Source organism: Besnoitia besnoiti (assembly GCF_002563875.1).
Source record: "Besnoitia besnoiti strain Bb-Ger1 chromosome Unknown contig00007, whole genome shotgun sequence".
Classification (NCBI taxonomy): domain Eukaryota; phylum Apicomplexa; class Conoidasida; order Eucoccidiorida; family Sarcocystidae; genus Besnoitia; species Besnoitia besnoiti.
This window is the reverse complement of record NW_021703915.1, coordinates 977,523-993,640: the sequence shown is the minus strand read 5'-3', so window position 1 is coordinate 993,640 and position 16,118 is coordinate 977,523. Positions and strand designations below refer to the sequence as shown.

The following is a 16,118-nucleotide window of genomic DNA, read 5'->3' as shown; positions in this document are numbered from 1 at the left end:
CGAAAATCGAAAAACACCACTACGCGCACGCACTATTTCAGTGCCGCCCCCCTCCAGCTGCATTTGATGCTGCGCAGGAAAAACAAGCAGCTACACACTTCTTTCGCGCTGCACTTCCCGCTGTCTTTTTGACCGGACCTACGTTCTCATGCCTCGTCGTAGCTCTCACGTTGGAGTAGATTAGATACTGTGGAATTCCGCAACTATACGTAAAATGTGCATTTGTGTACCGATAGGAGAGCGTCAGAACAGTCCCTTAGATCGTCGCCGCCCTGAGTCATCCGGCACAAGTAGTTCGTAGTCAAAAACGAATACCGCGAACGCACAGAGAAACCAGTGCTGGCGGCTCTCTCAGCCACGTGAAACACATGGGGTAGCTCCGCAAACACACGATGTGTTTGAAGTTCGCAAATGAGACATCGGCCGGGCAGTTGAAGAAACGACACGGAATGGTCGCCACCGCTGACTGTCTATCCCTCGGGGCTACTCTAGTAGAAATCCTGACGACACGCGTTCCGTATGCGGAAGATGGGCAAGGAGGACATGCAACTTCAAACGGCTGTGAGTCATTTACGCACGTCCACGCACTTTTAGCAAAGCGGCGCGGCTGCAGCGAGACAACTCCGGAGCATCGCTGCCTGACGGCGAGAAGTGAGACGTCTTCTGAGTTACATAAACGCACACGCGGCGGCTGCCGCAGAGCGTGCCGCAGACTCAACCGGCATTTTCGCTTGTTTTCTCGGAGTGATGGATCTCCTCGGAAGAAGGAAAAGAGCAAGCACATGGAAGTTCAAAGTGGGATTATCCGGCGGAGACTCGCCAGCTGGCATGCAAGTCATCATCGGGTGACCTGCCGGCGCGCCACAGTATCTCGATGCATGCGCTCGCCGGCAAATCACAACAGCGAGACAGCTGCTTTTCCCTTTGTTTGAGGCCAGAAACTTCACTAGACGGCGCACTTGACCCAGTGTTCCGTCCCTTCGCCTGTTGTGTTTTCGGAGACGTGAAGTTGCGTCGACTGAGGTCTCTGACTGCTTTGTCAGGAGTCTATGAAGTGCAGAATCCCGTCGAAGAGTCTGGCAGATGTTACCGGGGGTCTCGGGGCTTGGCGTCGGTGCGAGAAAGGAAGAGTTTTGCGGCGAGGATGCCTGGACAAGAGTTCCTTCCACATCCGCTTCTGTCCCTTCAAGTCTCCTCGCTTGCTTGTGCTTCAGGACGGTTTCGTCCACACGGAGGGGAGGGGGAGTCTAAGGACGTTTGTGGAGTGAGAGGCACGATCCGCTGTCCAGCAGCGGTGTTTGCTGCTTACGTCTCCTTCCTCGCGACTTCCTTTCGCTTCTGGAGTGCCGCGTGCGTTTCCCGCCGCGTATTCCATCGGCTGTCTCGCTTAGATTTGAAAGACGAGACTCGTTCACTGCTGAGTAAAAAAGCGCGTCGCCAGCCATGTCTGGCTCCAGCTGAGGAGGTGCTTGTGGGCACTGCCCTATAGCCCCTCCTAAAAAAAGTGCAGGACAAGTATGGCCGCTACGGGTTGTCTCTTTTTAGACTTGTCTCGACTTCTGCTTCTCTTGTCTCCCCCCTGAAGCCTGCTCTGTCCTCGTCTCTGCTGAACTGTTTGTTTCACGCGCGCGCGCGTGCTTTATCCACGCCTCTCCGCCTCCTTGTCTGACCGCCGCCTCCGCATTTCCACGCGCGTCGTTGTGGCGCGTAGACCACGATATGCCGTTTTCCGCGCGGCCCTCTTGACATTCTCTCCACTCTTTTTCTCGTATCGTTTCCGCACACTTTCTAAAATATGGGCAACACAGTCGCCACCGCGAGCGCCACGTCAACGGGCGGCGCGCCGCCGCCGCCTTTGCCTGTATATACGCCGCACACCTTCCACAGCACATCTGCCACCGGCGCGCTCTGGCAGACTCAGCCTTGCGCGTCTGCGGTCGAGGGTTCGAACCCCGCGTCGCCGCTGCCTCCTGCTGCAGGCGCAGCGTCTTCTGGATCGCTGGCTGCGTCGCCCCTCTCCGCTGCTGGGAGTTCTGCCGCAAAACAAACGGGCGCACGGGCCGCCGCGCCGGCGCTGCCCGCCGAAGTCCTGGCGCTCGCTCCGGACTTTGGCTCCATCACATTTTTGCGCTGCATCGGCGGCTCGCGACTCTTCCGCGTCGTCCTCGCCGTCACACATGAAGACGGCATTTGCGTCGCCAAACTACTCGTGCGAAAGGAGCCGCAGCAAACTGTCAAAGCGTATCTGCAGAGCTACGCCCCCATGTTGCACATGTACAAGTCGCAAATCACGCCCGACCTGCATCCAAACCTGTAAGATGAAGGGACGCGGAGGCGGCAGATGCCGGTCCCGCACATGCGGCAACAGTATATCTGTCTTCTGTTGTCTCTACTTGGAGTGTAGCAACAACGGCATGCATTTGAGGCACCGCGGGCGCGATTCTTGCTGCGTCGGCGCCTGACTACAGTCTCCGTATCCCTCTACGTGCGCCTCTGTGCGGCTGCATCTGGGCGTGGATTTGTTCTGTGAGAATTGTGGCGCGGTGTGGTTTGCGGCCTTTTCAGGTGTACGTACAGTCGCGTGCTGTCCTCGGAGCGAAGCATTCTGCTGCTGCGGCGCTTTTTCCCTTACTGCCTCGCGGACCGGCTGCATGCGCGGCCCTTTCTGGCCTCGAGTCAGCAGCTGTTCCTCGCGTTTCAGGTGCTTCTCGGCGTCGCACAACTCCACAGCCTCGGGCTCGTCCACGGAGACATCAGAGGTGTGTCCGAGTCTCTTTCTAGAAGCTGCGCTTCACGATGCCGCAGGGCTGCGGCGCATTTCACAGCCAGCACAGAGAGCGCCTCATCGGCTTGTGTCGGTGCTCACGAAACGCCTCGTTCTGTGGACCTCGAGGGCGCTTCAGGGGCTTGCAGTCTACCGCCTTCGTTCGGCGAGACGCCTTCGCCGACTTTTTTTGAATAGATGCCTGCGCATAGGCCTGCGGGCTTAGAGAGGCACATGAGTAGAACGACAGCCGCGCAGAGACACATGCGGACTCCAAGCGAAGGCTGAAGAAGCGACGCGCGACCGAACACGGCGCAGCCGCTTCTTTATAGCGAGACGAAATTGCCTGCGGCCTTTTTAGAGGTTTGTGGAGTGACATTGCCCCCGCCAACTGGGTCTTTTCGCTCAGGAGAGAACGTGGGAATTACCTCGTGGATGCACGCTTTGCTGATCGACGCATCGCCGTGGAAGCCGCTCCGCGTGTCGCTCTCCGACGGCCGGCAGCTGACTGCTTTCTTCGGCGGCCCCTGCGCCGGTCGCTGTCAACTCGCGCCGGAGAGGTCAGGTTTGCCTTTTTTTCGATTTTCTGGCGATGTGTACTACGTGGAGTCTCTCGCCGTCCCCAACGAGACGTGCGCATACACAGATACTTAGGTATATATAAATATGGATGGATACGTCTCTCTGTGTATATATCTATGTATAGATTTTTGTACATCAGGAAAAAGCTTTGTGTTTGTGAGGAGTGGAGAGCTGTGTTTTCTTCGTTTCTTCGTGGTCGTGTGCCCTCTGTCTCTGCTGCCGGATCTCGCGCCCCTGGGTCGGCGGCACGTATCTTCGGGCTTCGGTTGGAGACGGCTGTAGCCGTGCCGCGAGTCCGCCGCGACTCCCTTCCCTCCGCGCCTCTCTGCCTGCGGCCCCATGGTTTTCTCGTCTCACGCCTTCTCGCTTTTCTTGCGCGTTTTGCATCCGGCTGCCCTTCGTGGCTCTCTCTGTGCACTTCACTCACCTGGGGGTCGTGGCTCCCGGCGGCGTGTGAGCCGCGAGTTCAAACTCGGCCTCGAGGGGCGCTCGCGCCGCCATTTATGCTCTCTATTGGCTTGTGTTTCACCCTCCGCTGCGCGTCAGGTTTTTTTCAGAGCCTGAAGAGGCTCCTGCGCGGGAGAAGGCGCCGCGGGGGTCGCGCCGCGCGGGCGCCAAGACTGACGACGACTGCGAAGAGCGCGCGGCCGCGTGCGCGCCGGCGCCGTCTTTCTCACTGGCCTCTCTGGAGTCGCTGCAGCGCGCCGACGTCTTCTCCATGGGCGCGACGTTCGTTGAGATCTTCACGGCGGAGGCCAGCGGGCGGCAACAGCACGTGGTCGACTTGCCTTTCCTCCTGCAACTGCGGAGTGCGCTGCTGCAGCAGCGCACTCCGCAGTTGCAGGAGGTGAGCGTGCGGGGGGCGGTGCGGCCTCGCCAGCGGGAGAGCGAAGCGGCCTCTGCTGGCGCCTCAACGCGGGCGGCCAGAGACGCGAGCGGCGCGCGCGACGCAGACTCTGCGCGGCCGTCTGGCTGCAGACACGAAGAAGAGGCAGGCGAGGGCGAGAGGCAGCTATCGCATGGCCAGCGCGGCGACAGCCAGGCGGAGGCGTCGCCAGTGCAGGCCGTGGAGGAGAGAAGCGAGGGGGATGCGAGGCGCAGGGGCCGTTCGCGCGGCTCGCGTAGTCCAGCGCGTTCAGCCTCGAGTGGCTTAGGGCGCGTCGCGCCGCCTCCGGCCGTGAAGCGCGCCCTTCAGAGCATCGAGAGCTCGCGGGTGCGCCGCGCGCTCGAGGAGATTCTGCTGCGGCAGCCAGAGGAGCGGCGAACGGCGCTGGAGTGTCTCGAGGGCTGGGGCAGCCCTGGGAGCTCCAGCGCCTTCTTTCCGCCGGCCTTCTTCTCCTGCTTCTTCCCGCTCTTCACCGTGCTTACGCATCCGAGCTACCAACAACCCGACGCGCGGCTGCTGCTCATCCGCAGGTTTCTGCCGCACTTTGTCGCCGCGACCCTCCAGCGAAGACGCAGCAGAGGCGGCCTGCGCAACGCCTCTGGGAGCGCGGCTGCGCGAGAGAGACGACGCCGAGGGATAGAAGAGGAGAGGCGCGTTCTGCAGGTGCTCGACGCCGCCGTTGATCAGCTCGTGGTCCGCGTGGATCCGCAGGTCATGTTTCAGGTGAGAAGCGAAGCAGGGCTTCCTACCTTCGCCGCGACGCCGCGCAGGAAGTGAAACCCGAGAGAACACACACGCCGCTTCAGGCAGAAAATGAAGCCTGGCGTGGAGACTGGAACCGGCCTGCAGTCCCACTCCTGGTGTATGCTCCCCAGAGAAAGGTGTTGCTGTATACAAACCTGGGAATCCATTTCAGTGTTCACGGTACTACGGAGTGTAAGTTTCATGAGGCTCCACAACGCACTGCTAAAACGAAACCGCCAACCGAACAGTTGACTCTCATTTTAACACCATCAAGCTAGCTAGAATTAATGGAGGATCCATTGCCCAGCCACATATGTGAACGCCTGGGCAGATTTCTGGGGAGGAACGCCGTCGAGTTCAGTCACAACAAGCCTGCGCGGCAGCGACCGTGTGAACGCATGCGCCGCGTCGCGCTGTCTCTCCTCTCTCCCCCGTCGGCGCGCCTTGTGGCTGCTTTTCGCCTCGCTGCTGTGTGTATGCGCCCTCAACTCGTTTTGTTTTTCTCTGCAGTCTATCCTCCACGGCGCACTGACGTCCCCCAACTGCACAGCGGTCGCCACCCTCGTGAGCGCCTGGAGCTCGTCGCGCCGGCGCGAAGCCCTGGCGGGGTCTGCAGCGGCGGCTTCGGTTTTGGGTACCGCGTATCGCGATCCTTCAGAGGTTCTTTCGGCGCCTCCTTCTCGCGTCTCTCTGTCCGCGCCGAGCCTTGCGGCCGCCGCCGGCGGCGTTCGGCCTTCTCTGGACGGCCTGGAAGGCGCGCCGCTGGGCGATGCAGCGTCGCCTCCGGCGCAGCGCAAGGGCGGAGGCGTACAGGCAAGAGAAGCCGCGCGAGAAGCCGAGGCAGCGGCGACCGGGGCGGCTGCAGCGGTTGGAGGCTTCAGCGAAGTGCCGCACCCTGACTTGTCGCTCGACTCCGCGCGGAGGTTCTCCACCAAGCTGCTGGCGCTCTGGAAGAAAAGCCGAGCGCTGGCAGTCGAGAAGCGCTTGGTAAGCTTGCGCACTGGCCAGCGGAACAGAGGGCTGCAGGCGACAGACACAAAAAACTGAAAAGTGAAGAGAGGGAAGACGGCGCATAGAGAGCCGCTCAGGAAATTTTTGCTGTCGATGTCAACCTGTCCGCGTGACACTGTCGCAGAGACAGCGAGTGTGTTGCAGCGAGGTGCGCAGGAATGGCCTCCACTAGTCGTGGGCGATTGGCGCAGAGAAGGCTGAAACCGCAGGCCGTTTCATCTTTTAGCGGGTGCCCCCGGCTCGGCAGTCCATGCAAGCCTGATACTGTCTTGGAATGCATGCTGCGGATTCGCTGCTCTCTCGATGTGCTCCTAGGACTGAATCGTTGATTTCACGTCGTCAGAAAGCTTTTTTCTCTCCCTGCACGTGCGAGTTTCCTGCAGGCGGCGGCGGACGTGGCGCGCGAGCTCGAGGCCGATCGGCGCGCGCTGTACGACGGCCTGTTTCTTCCGGCGGAGGCGGGGGCTCCATCCTCTGTCGCCTCGCTGTTTGAGGAGGAGGAGCGGCTGTTCGCGGGCTCCGCGGGCGACGGAGAGCGGGCCTCAAGGGCCTCCGCTCGTGGCGAAGTCGAGGGCGAGGAGGCGCAGGAAGATGAGGTTGAGGCGGGGTCTGGAGTTGCGTCGGTGTGCTCTGCGTCTCACACGTCGCCCTTTCTGGCGGCGTCGCGGGATGAATTCGCTTTCCTTGCCTCCTTCTACGATCCGGAGCTCGTGTCATACCCTTCGCTTGCCGCGCTCTTTCAGGCAGCCGCGTGGGGCGGCGCGCCTGGGGCCTCGAGCCCCGCGGCGGTCTCGCTGCGGCGGGGGACGGCGGCGATTCTCGCCGAGTTGATTGGGAGCACGCTCCAGCACTGCAACTCGCCGCATGTGCGCGCATGCGGCGTGTCGATGCTTGCGTTTCTCGCACGCTTTTCGTCGCTGCATGGGCTGCTGAAGTGCGTCTTGCCCTACTTGCTCCGCGCCCTCGACGACGCCGTGCCCGCTGTGAGAATCGCAGCCCTCCGTGCGCTGCCCGCAGCCCTATCGCAGATCTACCTCCCGCGCGACTCTGCCTCTGCGGGGGGGCAATGCACCCGCGCGACGCCGGAGCCCGGCAGGCGCGAGCCGGGAAGCAGACCTTGCGCGAGGCCGGCGGGCGCCGGCGACGAGGAGGACAGGCGACGCGAGAGGAGACAGGCCAGCGCGGATGCGGCGCGGGAGAAGAAAGTCTCGTTTGCCTCGCGTGACGCCGCGGGTCGAGCCAGGCGCGAGCGGGACAGCGACGATTCTCAACGCGAAGAGGAAGGGTACGCCATCGACGCGTCTAGCGAAGACAACGAAGCAGAAGGAGATGCCTTTGATGACCGGGCGGCGGCGCGGGGATTGGCGGGGGGGTCGTTCGATTTTCTCCTCTTCTTCTGCCAGACGGTGCTGCCGCGTGCGCAGCAGCTGGCGACCGGCGATGGCGAAATCTCGGTTCGGCTCGCCGTCGCAGGGGAGCTTCCTAGGCTCCTCGTGGCGATGCGGCACTGCCTCGAGCTCCAATCTGCTGCGCAGGCGACGGCGTTTGTGCTCGCGAGAGGAGCGGCATCCGCGGCGCCTCCTCCTCACGACTTCGAGGAGACTCGCGCGCCGTCGGTGCATCCTCGCCTCGTCACCTCCGCGGCCGGCGCCGCCTCTGGGGGGGCTCGCCGGGGGCTTCTTCTCAGGTCGTTCTGCTTCGCGACGCGCGTGTGCAGCAGCTGCGTGCAGCAGTGAAGCCGGTGCTGCAGCAGCTGCTGACGAGCCGGCAGCCTGCGGAGCGTCTCGCGCTTCTGGAGAGCGTCAACGTCCTGGCGGAGTTCCTTGGTCCCGAAGAGACGCAGCAATTCCTCCTTCCGTACCTGATCATGCAGGTGAACGACCCGCTAGCGCCCTCGATTCGCGCGGCTGTCGCGCTCGCATTCGGGCGCGTTGGGCTCCAGCTCGGCGGCACGCGCGGGACTGTGGAGACATGCATTCTCCCCTGCTGCGAACAAGCGCTGATCGACGCGCGCGAGGAAGTCCTCCTCGCCGCGCTGCATGCGCTGCAGCTTCTGGCGAGTGCAGGTCTCCTCGCGGCTGTCTCGAGTTCACGACGCGACGCGGGCGCCACTGGCGCGGCCGCGGGGGGGCGCCGGGGGGGCGTCGGGGTGCTGTCGCCTCTGTCTCTGACGCTCGGCCTGCTCCAGTCGCGCGTCTTGCCGCTGCTCGCCATGCCGGCAGCGGCTGTGCGGGGCGAGGTGCTGCATCTCCTGCGTCGTCTCGAGGCCGCGTGGGGGCGCGCGGCGAGCTTCGCGCTGCTGCTGCCGCTGCTGGAGCCCTTCACGAAGTCGCGGGGGGCGGAGCCGACCGCGGCGGGCGGGGCTGTCCCGGAGGGCGCGCATGCAGGTCGCGAAGCGGCAGCCGAGGCCCCTCCGAGGCTGCTGCTGAGTGTCGGCGACCTCCCGCGAGTTCTGCGGCCGCCTCTCGCGCGCGCTGTATACGTACGCCTGTTGGAGCCGCGCTTCCGCGGAGCCTTTGCGGCGCTTGCGGCGGCGGTCGCCGCGGCAGATCGCGGGGAGTTTGAGGCAGACGCGCTTGCGCAGCTCGTCTTCCATGGCGACGACGCCCGCGCCTCGCGGCCGAGGCCTGCGCAAGGCGCGCGCGCCGCCGCGGGGCTTCCGAGTGTGGGCGATGTGCGCGGGGCCGGAGGCCGCAGTGCGAAGGCGGAGTCGTCCGAAGCGGCGAGTCGATGCAGCAGCACCTCTGACGCAGATTCGGGGCCGGATACCGACGACGAAGAGGCCGACGAAGACCCGCCAGCGGCGCGCATGCAGCGTCTCTTTGCCGATTTCGAGGGCTGGTGCGGTCGCCCGCAGCAGCCCGCCAGCCCCTCGCCGAGCCCAGCGTGCTGGACGGATCTCGTCGTGCGGTTCCTCGTCTTTGCACGCGCGCGGTTCTCCTCGTCTTCTTCGTCGGACTCCTTTCGTCTTCCTTCTTCGCCGCGCGCGCGTGCGTTGTCTTCGGCTGCGGCTGAGGCCGAGCTGGGCGGACGCGCGCTGTGCCGCGCGCAGCTCGAGGCCCTGGGGCTGCTCCTGGGTCTCCGGCCCGCAGACCGCCGCGCGCTGCTGCTGCTGCTCCCCTACCTGCGCAGCGTCGACCGCGCGGCGCCTCCCGCGGGGTTCAGCCTCGCCGCACTGCCGTGTCTCTCGCCGGTGTGCCTGTCGAAGCCCTCTGCCGCTCGCGGCGACGCCCAGGCCCACATCCTCCGCGCGCTCTCGGGCGTCGACCAACTCGACGAGGCGCTCCCCGCGGGCGAGCCGCTGACTCTCGTTGAGGACGAAAGCGACGGAGGCGAGGCCGAGGAGACAGGTGGCGAAGAGGTCGCAGCGGGCGACCGCGAGCCGGCGCGCGCGCCGCGCGCGGGGCCGACAGTCTGCCCCTGCTCGCGACCGCCGCAGACCGAGGCCGGTGCGCGAGAGTGTGAGTGGCGGCGAGTGCCTTGCTTCAAGGCGCGGCTGCAGCGTAATCAGGCCATGCCAGACGCGAAATCTGCCTAACGTACACATAGGTATCTATCTATAGATATATAGATATATATGCATATGTGTATGCATCTATGTGTATATCTATCCATGTCTCTATGCATCGATGTATTTATGTGTCTACCTATGTATGTTTGTATGTGTGGTGGCCGTCAAGCGTCAGAGGAACTCGGGGACGGGTATCTCGAGTTTGACCGCCGCGGCGCCGCACTTCTCCTGCGGCGCGGGTTTCGGTTGTTTTGTGTCTCGTTTCCAGAGGGGGACTCATGTGCTTTTCTCTCCTTGTTCTGCGGGCTTTTCTGCAGACTTCCTCATGAGCTGTTTGATGTCGCCGCCACTCCCTGCGGCGGCGCACTCGCTGCCCTCTCTGCGGCTGTCGCCGCTGCAGGCGCTGTTGCCGCTTCTTCCGGCGTCGCTCGTCAGCAGCAGCTCGTGCGAGATCGCCTCGCTGCTGCCGGTCTGCCTGGTGCTTTGTCTCCGTCGTCAAGAGGTCGATGGACGCGCGGGCGGCCGCGCGGCCGCGCTGGCGCTTCGGGACGCGGCCGAAGGCGCCCGGGTGCGCGGGGCGGAGGTCTGCGACGCCGCGGCGGAGATCGTCCGCGACCTGGAGGAAGCAGGGCGAGCGGCGACGGGCGCCGCGCAGCTCCTGGCCGTCGCCGCCGCCGCAGCCGCTGGCGCCCGCCAGCCGCTGCCTTCTCTCCAACAGGCGATGCTCGGGCTGCCGGCCCCTGGCGAAGTAAGCGAAGGACGCGGAGGCAGTGCTGGGAACTCACGCAGATATACAGCTATACGTGTATATATTTCTCACACACATGTGTGTGTTTAAGTTTGTAGTTTAGTCTGGGCGCAGAGGCCAGGAGGCCTGTGTGAGGCGCCGCGTCTCCAGGAGGCTCTCGCGTAAGCCGCGGTGGAGAGATGAATGGCTTTCTGTAGAACAGGTTTCGTTTTTCGCAGGAACTGGCGGATCTCCTCTCCCGTGACGACGCGTCCCGCCTCTCAGGTCTGGCGCCCTTCGAGCTCTTCCAGGCGGCGGTCGTGGGGGCGACGGCCGCAAGCCGCTTGCGGCCGCGCTCGTTTTTAGGTGAGTGTGACCGATTCGTGCTTATGTCTCCATGTTCAGTTGAGGTTTGAAAAGAATCGAAGTCGTGAGAGTTGTAAAGAGCTGTGGGGAGAGTCAAAAAGGACGCTTTTTTGCAGCAGAGCAAGTGATTCCTGTCACCGTACGGGAGGGCACCCTTTTTTTCGGGGTTCACGTGTTTGCGAGTTATGCAGAGGGAAGGGAGACGCAGATTACTGCGGCATTTAGATCAATAGGCAGCCAGTGTTTCCGCGTCGCGACTCGCTTGGTGTTTCCTCAGAGTATTCGATGGCATCGACGCCGAGCGCGGCCGGCGCTGGCGACGATCGGGCTGCGCGGGCGTTCTGTCTGCCGCTGCCTCTGCAACGCGACTGGCGGTGTGTGGTGCTGGGCCTGCCGCGGCGGCCCTCCCTCGAAGTGGGGCGGCTCCTGCGCGGGGGCGCGGGCGCCGACGCGGGCGCACTGAATCTGTATTCCTACCTGACAGCGTCACCGCCAGTGTTCCTTCTTCGTCATCCGCTGCTCGTCCAGCCGCACGCTTCTGCGGCGTCGCGTGACGCCGGGCCCGGCGCCGCCTCGCGGCGCGCCTACGCGGCCGCCGTCTCAGCGTCCTCTCTCCTGCTGGCGCCCCCGCACTTTAACGCCCCGCTTGCCCCGCCTGCCGCTGGGCCCGCCTCCGCCGGCGGGTCGACAAGCGACGGGGCGACACGCGCGCTCGCAGTTGGGTCTCCGGGCGACGCAGGGGCCTTCGCATCCGCAGTCCTCGGGCCCGTCGGCGGCGTCATGCGCCTCCTCCCGGGCTCTGCTCCGCAGGGGCTTTCTCGCCCGGGTGGGGGTGCGGCGCTCGCCCCGTCTGCGGCCGGCGGAGACGCGAAGGGTGAAGCCTCTCTCGCAGGCGCCGCGGCGCGCGCCGGCACGGGCGCCCAGGAGACTGCGGGTGTGGGCCTGCCGCCGGGGGCGGCAGGCCCGCACGACGGATGGCAGGTCGGGTCTCGCCCCGGGGCCTCCACGACGGGCCCGGGCCCGCTTGGAGCCCTGCACGGTCGGAGCGGGGCACAGGCGACGACTTCGCGGGGGGGGGTCGACGACGCCGCGCGCGCGGGGGCCGCGGGTGGGGGCAGCCTGCAGAGCGGCGCTCAGGCGAGCGCACGCCCAGGGGCGGGCGAGGGCTGGGCGTCGGGCTCGGGGGGCGTGGCGGGGCCCGCGACGACGGGATGCGGAGTCGTGCTATGTGCAGTGCCGGGCGTCGCGGACATGGCGAAGTGGCGCCCCAAGGGACAGCTCGTTGGCATGCTTCTCGCGCAGGAGCTCACGGGCGCGCGTCTGGTCGACGGCGCGAGCTGGAGCGGAGACGGCGGAAAGCGCGCGCGGAGAGAGCTAAAGAAAAAAGGAGCGGCGGACTGCCGCGTGCAGCTAGCCAGCACGGAGGATGGCAGACTCCTCGTCACCGGCTGTATGGAAACTGCAGAGGGACAAATCGCAGCGTGGGGCTGCGCGGATCTCGTTAGGCACGGTCGAGGTGAGGTGCTTGGCGGCTGCGTTTGGTGGTTTTCGCCGGGGCGCAGGCGGTTTTTCGCGTCGCCCTGCTGCCTCGGCAGGATGTTGCACGCGCCTGCAGAGTCCTCCGGTCTTCTGTGCAGCCACGTAGAGACGCCGACACCGGCTCAGGTCTCTGCAAGCAGGTGTCTGCGCATTTTGACGAGTGTGCTCGTGGGTCGATGCATGCCGCGCTGCCGAGTTCGTCTGTCTGTCGCTTGCCTGCAGCGTACCCCCTGGCGACGTGGGCTGTGCCGTCGCCTCTGTCGGCGACGACTCTCAAGTTCCTTCACAACGCGCGCGCGCTGGCGGTGGGAGCTTCTGACGGCAGCTGCCGCGTGTATCGCGTCGACGGGGGCGGGTCGACTCTATCTGCGTACTCGCGCACGCCTCCCTCCTCTGCGGCGGGCGGCGCAGGCGGTGCAGCCGATCTGCTTCTTACGCTCCCTTCCCCGGCGTTTCCGCTTTTCTCGCCTTCCTCGCTCTCCTCGTCGCTCGTGCTGCGTCTGCAGATGCCCCGAAGAGGTGCATCCGCCTCGGCCCCGTCGCACAGGCTGCCCGAAGAGCGCTTCCTGTTTCGCACCCTGCTTCCCGCGTCGCTGCAGTCTCCTTCGCCCTTCTTTTCCGCTTGGCGGCCTTCCCTGGGCTCGTTGTCTCTCGCGTCTCTGTCGCGGACGCCCTCGTACGAGGCCCTGCTGGCGGCGAGCGCGGCGCGCGCCGCAGGAGCGGCGGCGGCGGGAGTTCGGGGCGTCGTGGGCATCGATCACTTTGACAGCTGCTTCGAACAGTTGCTGTTTTTCCTTCTCGAAAACGGGCACATCGGCGGCTACGACTTGCGCGCCTCCTCGTCGCCAGTGTTCTCCGCCGCGGCCCTGCCCCCTTGGTGGGGTCTGCCGACGGCCCAGAGTGTCTCCTCGGACGGCAAGTTCGTCTGCTTGGGGACTGCGGGCGGCGTCATTCTCCTCTTCGATCTACGTCTGCTCCTTCCTCTGCAGGCCTGGCGCATGCGCCAGAGACGGAATTTCGGAGAAGACGAGGAGGCGAGCGACCGCCCCGCGCCTGTCATTCTTCAGCTGCGGCCCTGCCCGCTGCACCTGCTGCGGAGCGACCGGAGAAAGCCCTGGGCGAGTCCGCACCGCCCCGCGCGCAACGCTCCCCTGGCGGCGGCGGTCTCCGCGCCTGGAGGCGCGCCGGCGCAGGGGAGCGGCGCTGAGTCGGAGGCGAAGGCTGGAAAGAGCGCAGCGGACGCGGCCTCTGCCGCGCCCGACAGCTGCTTGGCGCCGGTCAGTTCGTTCGCGACGCAGACGTCTGGGGCAGCGCACGCGGAGTTCCTCCTCCACGACCAGCAGGAAGGTGCTTCCGGCGCGGGCCGGACTCGAGACTGTCTCTTTCTGGCTCTTCTCGGCGGAGACGCAGGCGCCGCGGTTGTGCTGGATGTCGAGGCAGGCCAGGTTGTCGCCACCTTTTCCAGCAGCTGTTTTCCTGCCGCCGAAGGGTGTGCGTTTGAAGACGGCGATTTCGAGGAAGAAGGTGCTTGGAACGGCAGCAATCCGGAGTGCGTTGACGCAGAAGAGGCCTTTGGGGGGACACGGAGACACGAATCTTATGAGACGGCACGCGGCGACTTTGCTCCCTCGTGTGTGGAGTCTTGGGCAGCCGAAGACGGGGCGATGTGCTCGCCTCTCTACTGGCTCGAGGCCCTGCCACTCGCCTCGTTGCTGTCTCCCCCAGTCCGCGCGCCGGTGTCTCCAGCGGGTCTGGAGGCGGGTCTCGCCGCGACCGCGCTCTCCCCGCACTGTCCCCGATGTCTCTTCGTGCCTCCGGCGCTGCGCGGCCCGCCCACATTCTTCCTCACGGCGGGCAACGACCGCTGCATCCGATACTGGGGTTTGGAGGACCTGGCGCTGTCCTATTTAGGCGACAAGCGCGGCGAGAGGCGCCATGCAGAGATGTCGCTCTTCCGTGCCTCGCTGGGCTCGGCAGGCGACTCGAACCAGCTCGCGGACTACACGAACCAGCTCGCGGACTACTCGAGCCAGCTCGCGGGCTCGGTTGTTTTTCGCCGTCGACGAGGCGCCGATGCGTACGTGGTCGCCGCACCCGAAGACTCATGTGCACATCGCGGTACCGAAGGCCGCGACAGCGACGGTCTAAGGCTCGGGACCCAGGCAAGCGGCGGAGACACGGCGTCTCTCTTCACGTACGAAATCCTGGAGGAGGATCTGTTTATTCACTTGAACAGCGAGGAAGGAGCCACTGCGGACGCGCACACCGTCGTCCACGTCCAGGAGATCTGCCGGCGCCACGGTCCTCGCTACGCCCTGCGCCCCGCGACCGCCGGGCCAGAGCGGCGGTCGCGGAGGCCCCCTGCCGGCGACGGCGAAAAGGCGGGACGCGCCCAAGACCGTGCAGGCGAGGAAGGCCCGCGAAGTGGAGCCCATGTGTCGGGAGAGCGAGGCGACGGGCTCAGCGAGCGCGACGCGCAGGGCGCGTCGTCGGCGCTGGGGCGGCCGCGGAGACTCTCCCGCGGCATGTTTTCGGATGTATGCGGGACGTCGGAAGGAGAGAGCGACGGCCCCGGCGGGTCGCGGCGCTCTTCACTCTTCACGCCTAAAGCCGGCGCGCGCCCGCGCTGCTGCTGCTGTCAGCCGGCAGGGGGCAGTTCGTGTCGAAGCGTTGGGCGCGCGGGGGCGGATGCCCACTCCGCGTGGTTCGACTCCGAGTTCTCCCTTTCGGGCGAGGAGAAGGAATCGCACGTGGCGCTGGGGCACACGGGCCGCGAAGACCTCCTCCGGGACGCGGGCCCGAAGCCCCCCTCCGTTCAGCACCGCGACGCGATCCTTGACCTCGCGTTCGTTGAGCTGCAGCAGCAGCTGCTTCTCGTCTCCTCCGGCCGAGACGGCGTCGTGAAGATCTGGAGATAAAGACGCGCAGCGGCTACGCGGGGGGGGTGGCGGGGGGGGAAGGGGGCAAGCGTGGAGGCGGCTTGTGAGCAAGTGTAGCAGAGACACGCCAGAGAGCTTCGCATGCATGCGTCTTTGAGCGAAATAGCCTGTGTCTCTCGCGACGCGATTCGCGTGAGCATTTTAGGCGACCATTCGCGCTATGTGAGCGACTGCCCAAGACCAGTCTTTCTTTTGAAGTCGCATTTGTTCACGAGATCGGTAGGCGTTGAGACACAGGTAGGACAGCCCGTGGTTCCTTCCGCCGCTGCGGGAGAGTTTCGGCTGGGCGGTCTCGATTTGTCTCTACAACGCTGGGGCGGTCGCGCCACAGGCGCAGCGTGAAAAGCACCGAACCGCGTGTTTCCACGACGCGGGAAGGCGCTCATCCTCGCCGGTAGCAGAGTCACTCAGGCATAATGAAAAAATGCAGAGCTCTTTCCTCCTGCGGTTGTCCATGGCCACCAGCCAAACCGCCGTCGCCAGAAATGTGGCAGAATCCACGCCATTTGAGTTGCCTGTCGTCTTATCTCCAAGTTTCAACTCTATACACTTAGGTAATCCGTAGAGCACCACGCGGTGTTCAGTACACACAGACCAGGCAGCTCAAACGGACTCAGCGAGCAAATACTCGAAACGAGGAAGCCTTGCGCTGCAACACCTCACGCAGCTGAAACGGTATCACGCCCGTGGTCGGGTGGCTTTCACGCTCTCCTCTGAACCGTCATGCTACAAAGGCCCGAATTCGGGTCTACAGAGAGGGAAACCTGCGTCCGTGGTCGTTTCTCCTACAAATGTGGGACTGCGGAAACAAGAGAAAACTTCCTGTCTGGCAGCGCCGTGCTGCCATCCACGCCTACGTTCATTCCAAGCTTCACGATGCGCGGCTCGCGAAGGGACGCGGTGGGAGGCGCGACGTCTGTGCGGATGAACTCTGAGCTACGCTGCGGAGCTTGTGATACGTGATTGACTCCAGGCTAGATTTTGAAAGGTCTTTCACTGATGTCCTCTCGGCCGCATGCGAGCCTCGAGACTGCGTTGATGTCCCCGTT

The 16,118-nt window shown here is 64.8% G+C and overlaps 1 protein-coding gene across 1 annotated transcript; it reads left to right on the top strand.

Moving 5' to 3' along the window:
• Window positions 1-3,892: 3,892 nt before the first annotated feature.
• BESB_071670 (uncharacterized protein) lies at window positions 3,893-15,048 on the top strand (the record flags this gene model as incomplete). Its single annotated transcript, XM_029365540.1, has 8 exons — window positions 3,893-4,955; window positions 5,487-5,963; window positions 6,371-7,603; window positions 7,675-9,436; window positions 9,816-10,246; window positions 10,465-10,591; window positions 10,869-12,107; window positions 12,353-15,048. Coding segments are annotated over 8 exons (9,028 nt in total), but the record flags the coding sequence as incomplete, so codon positions are not given.
• Window positions 15,049-16,118: the final 1,070 nt, after the last annotated feature.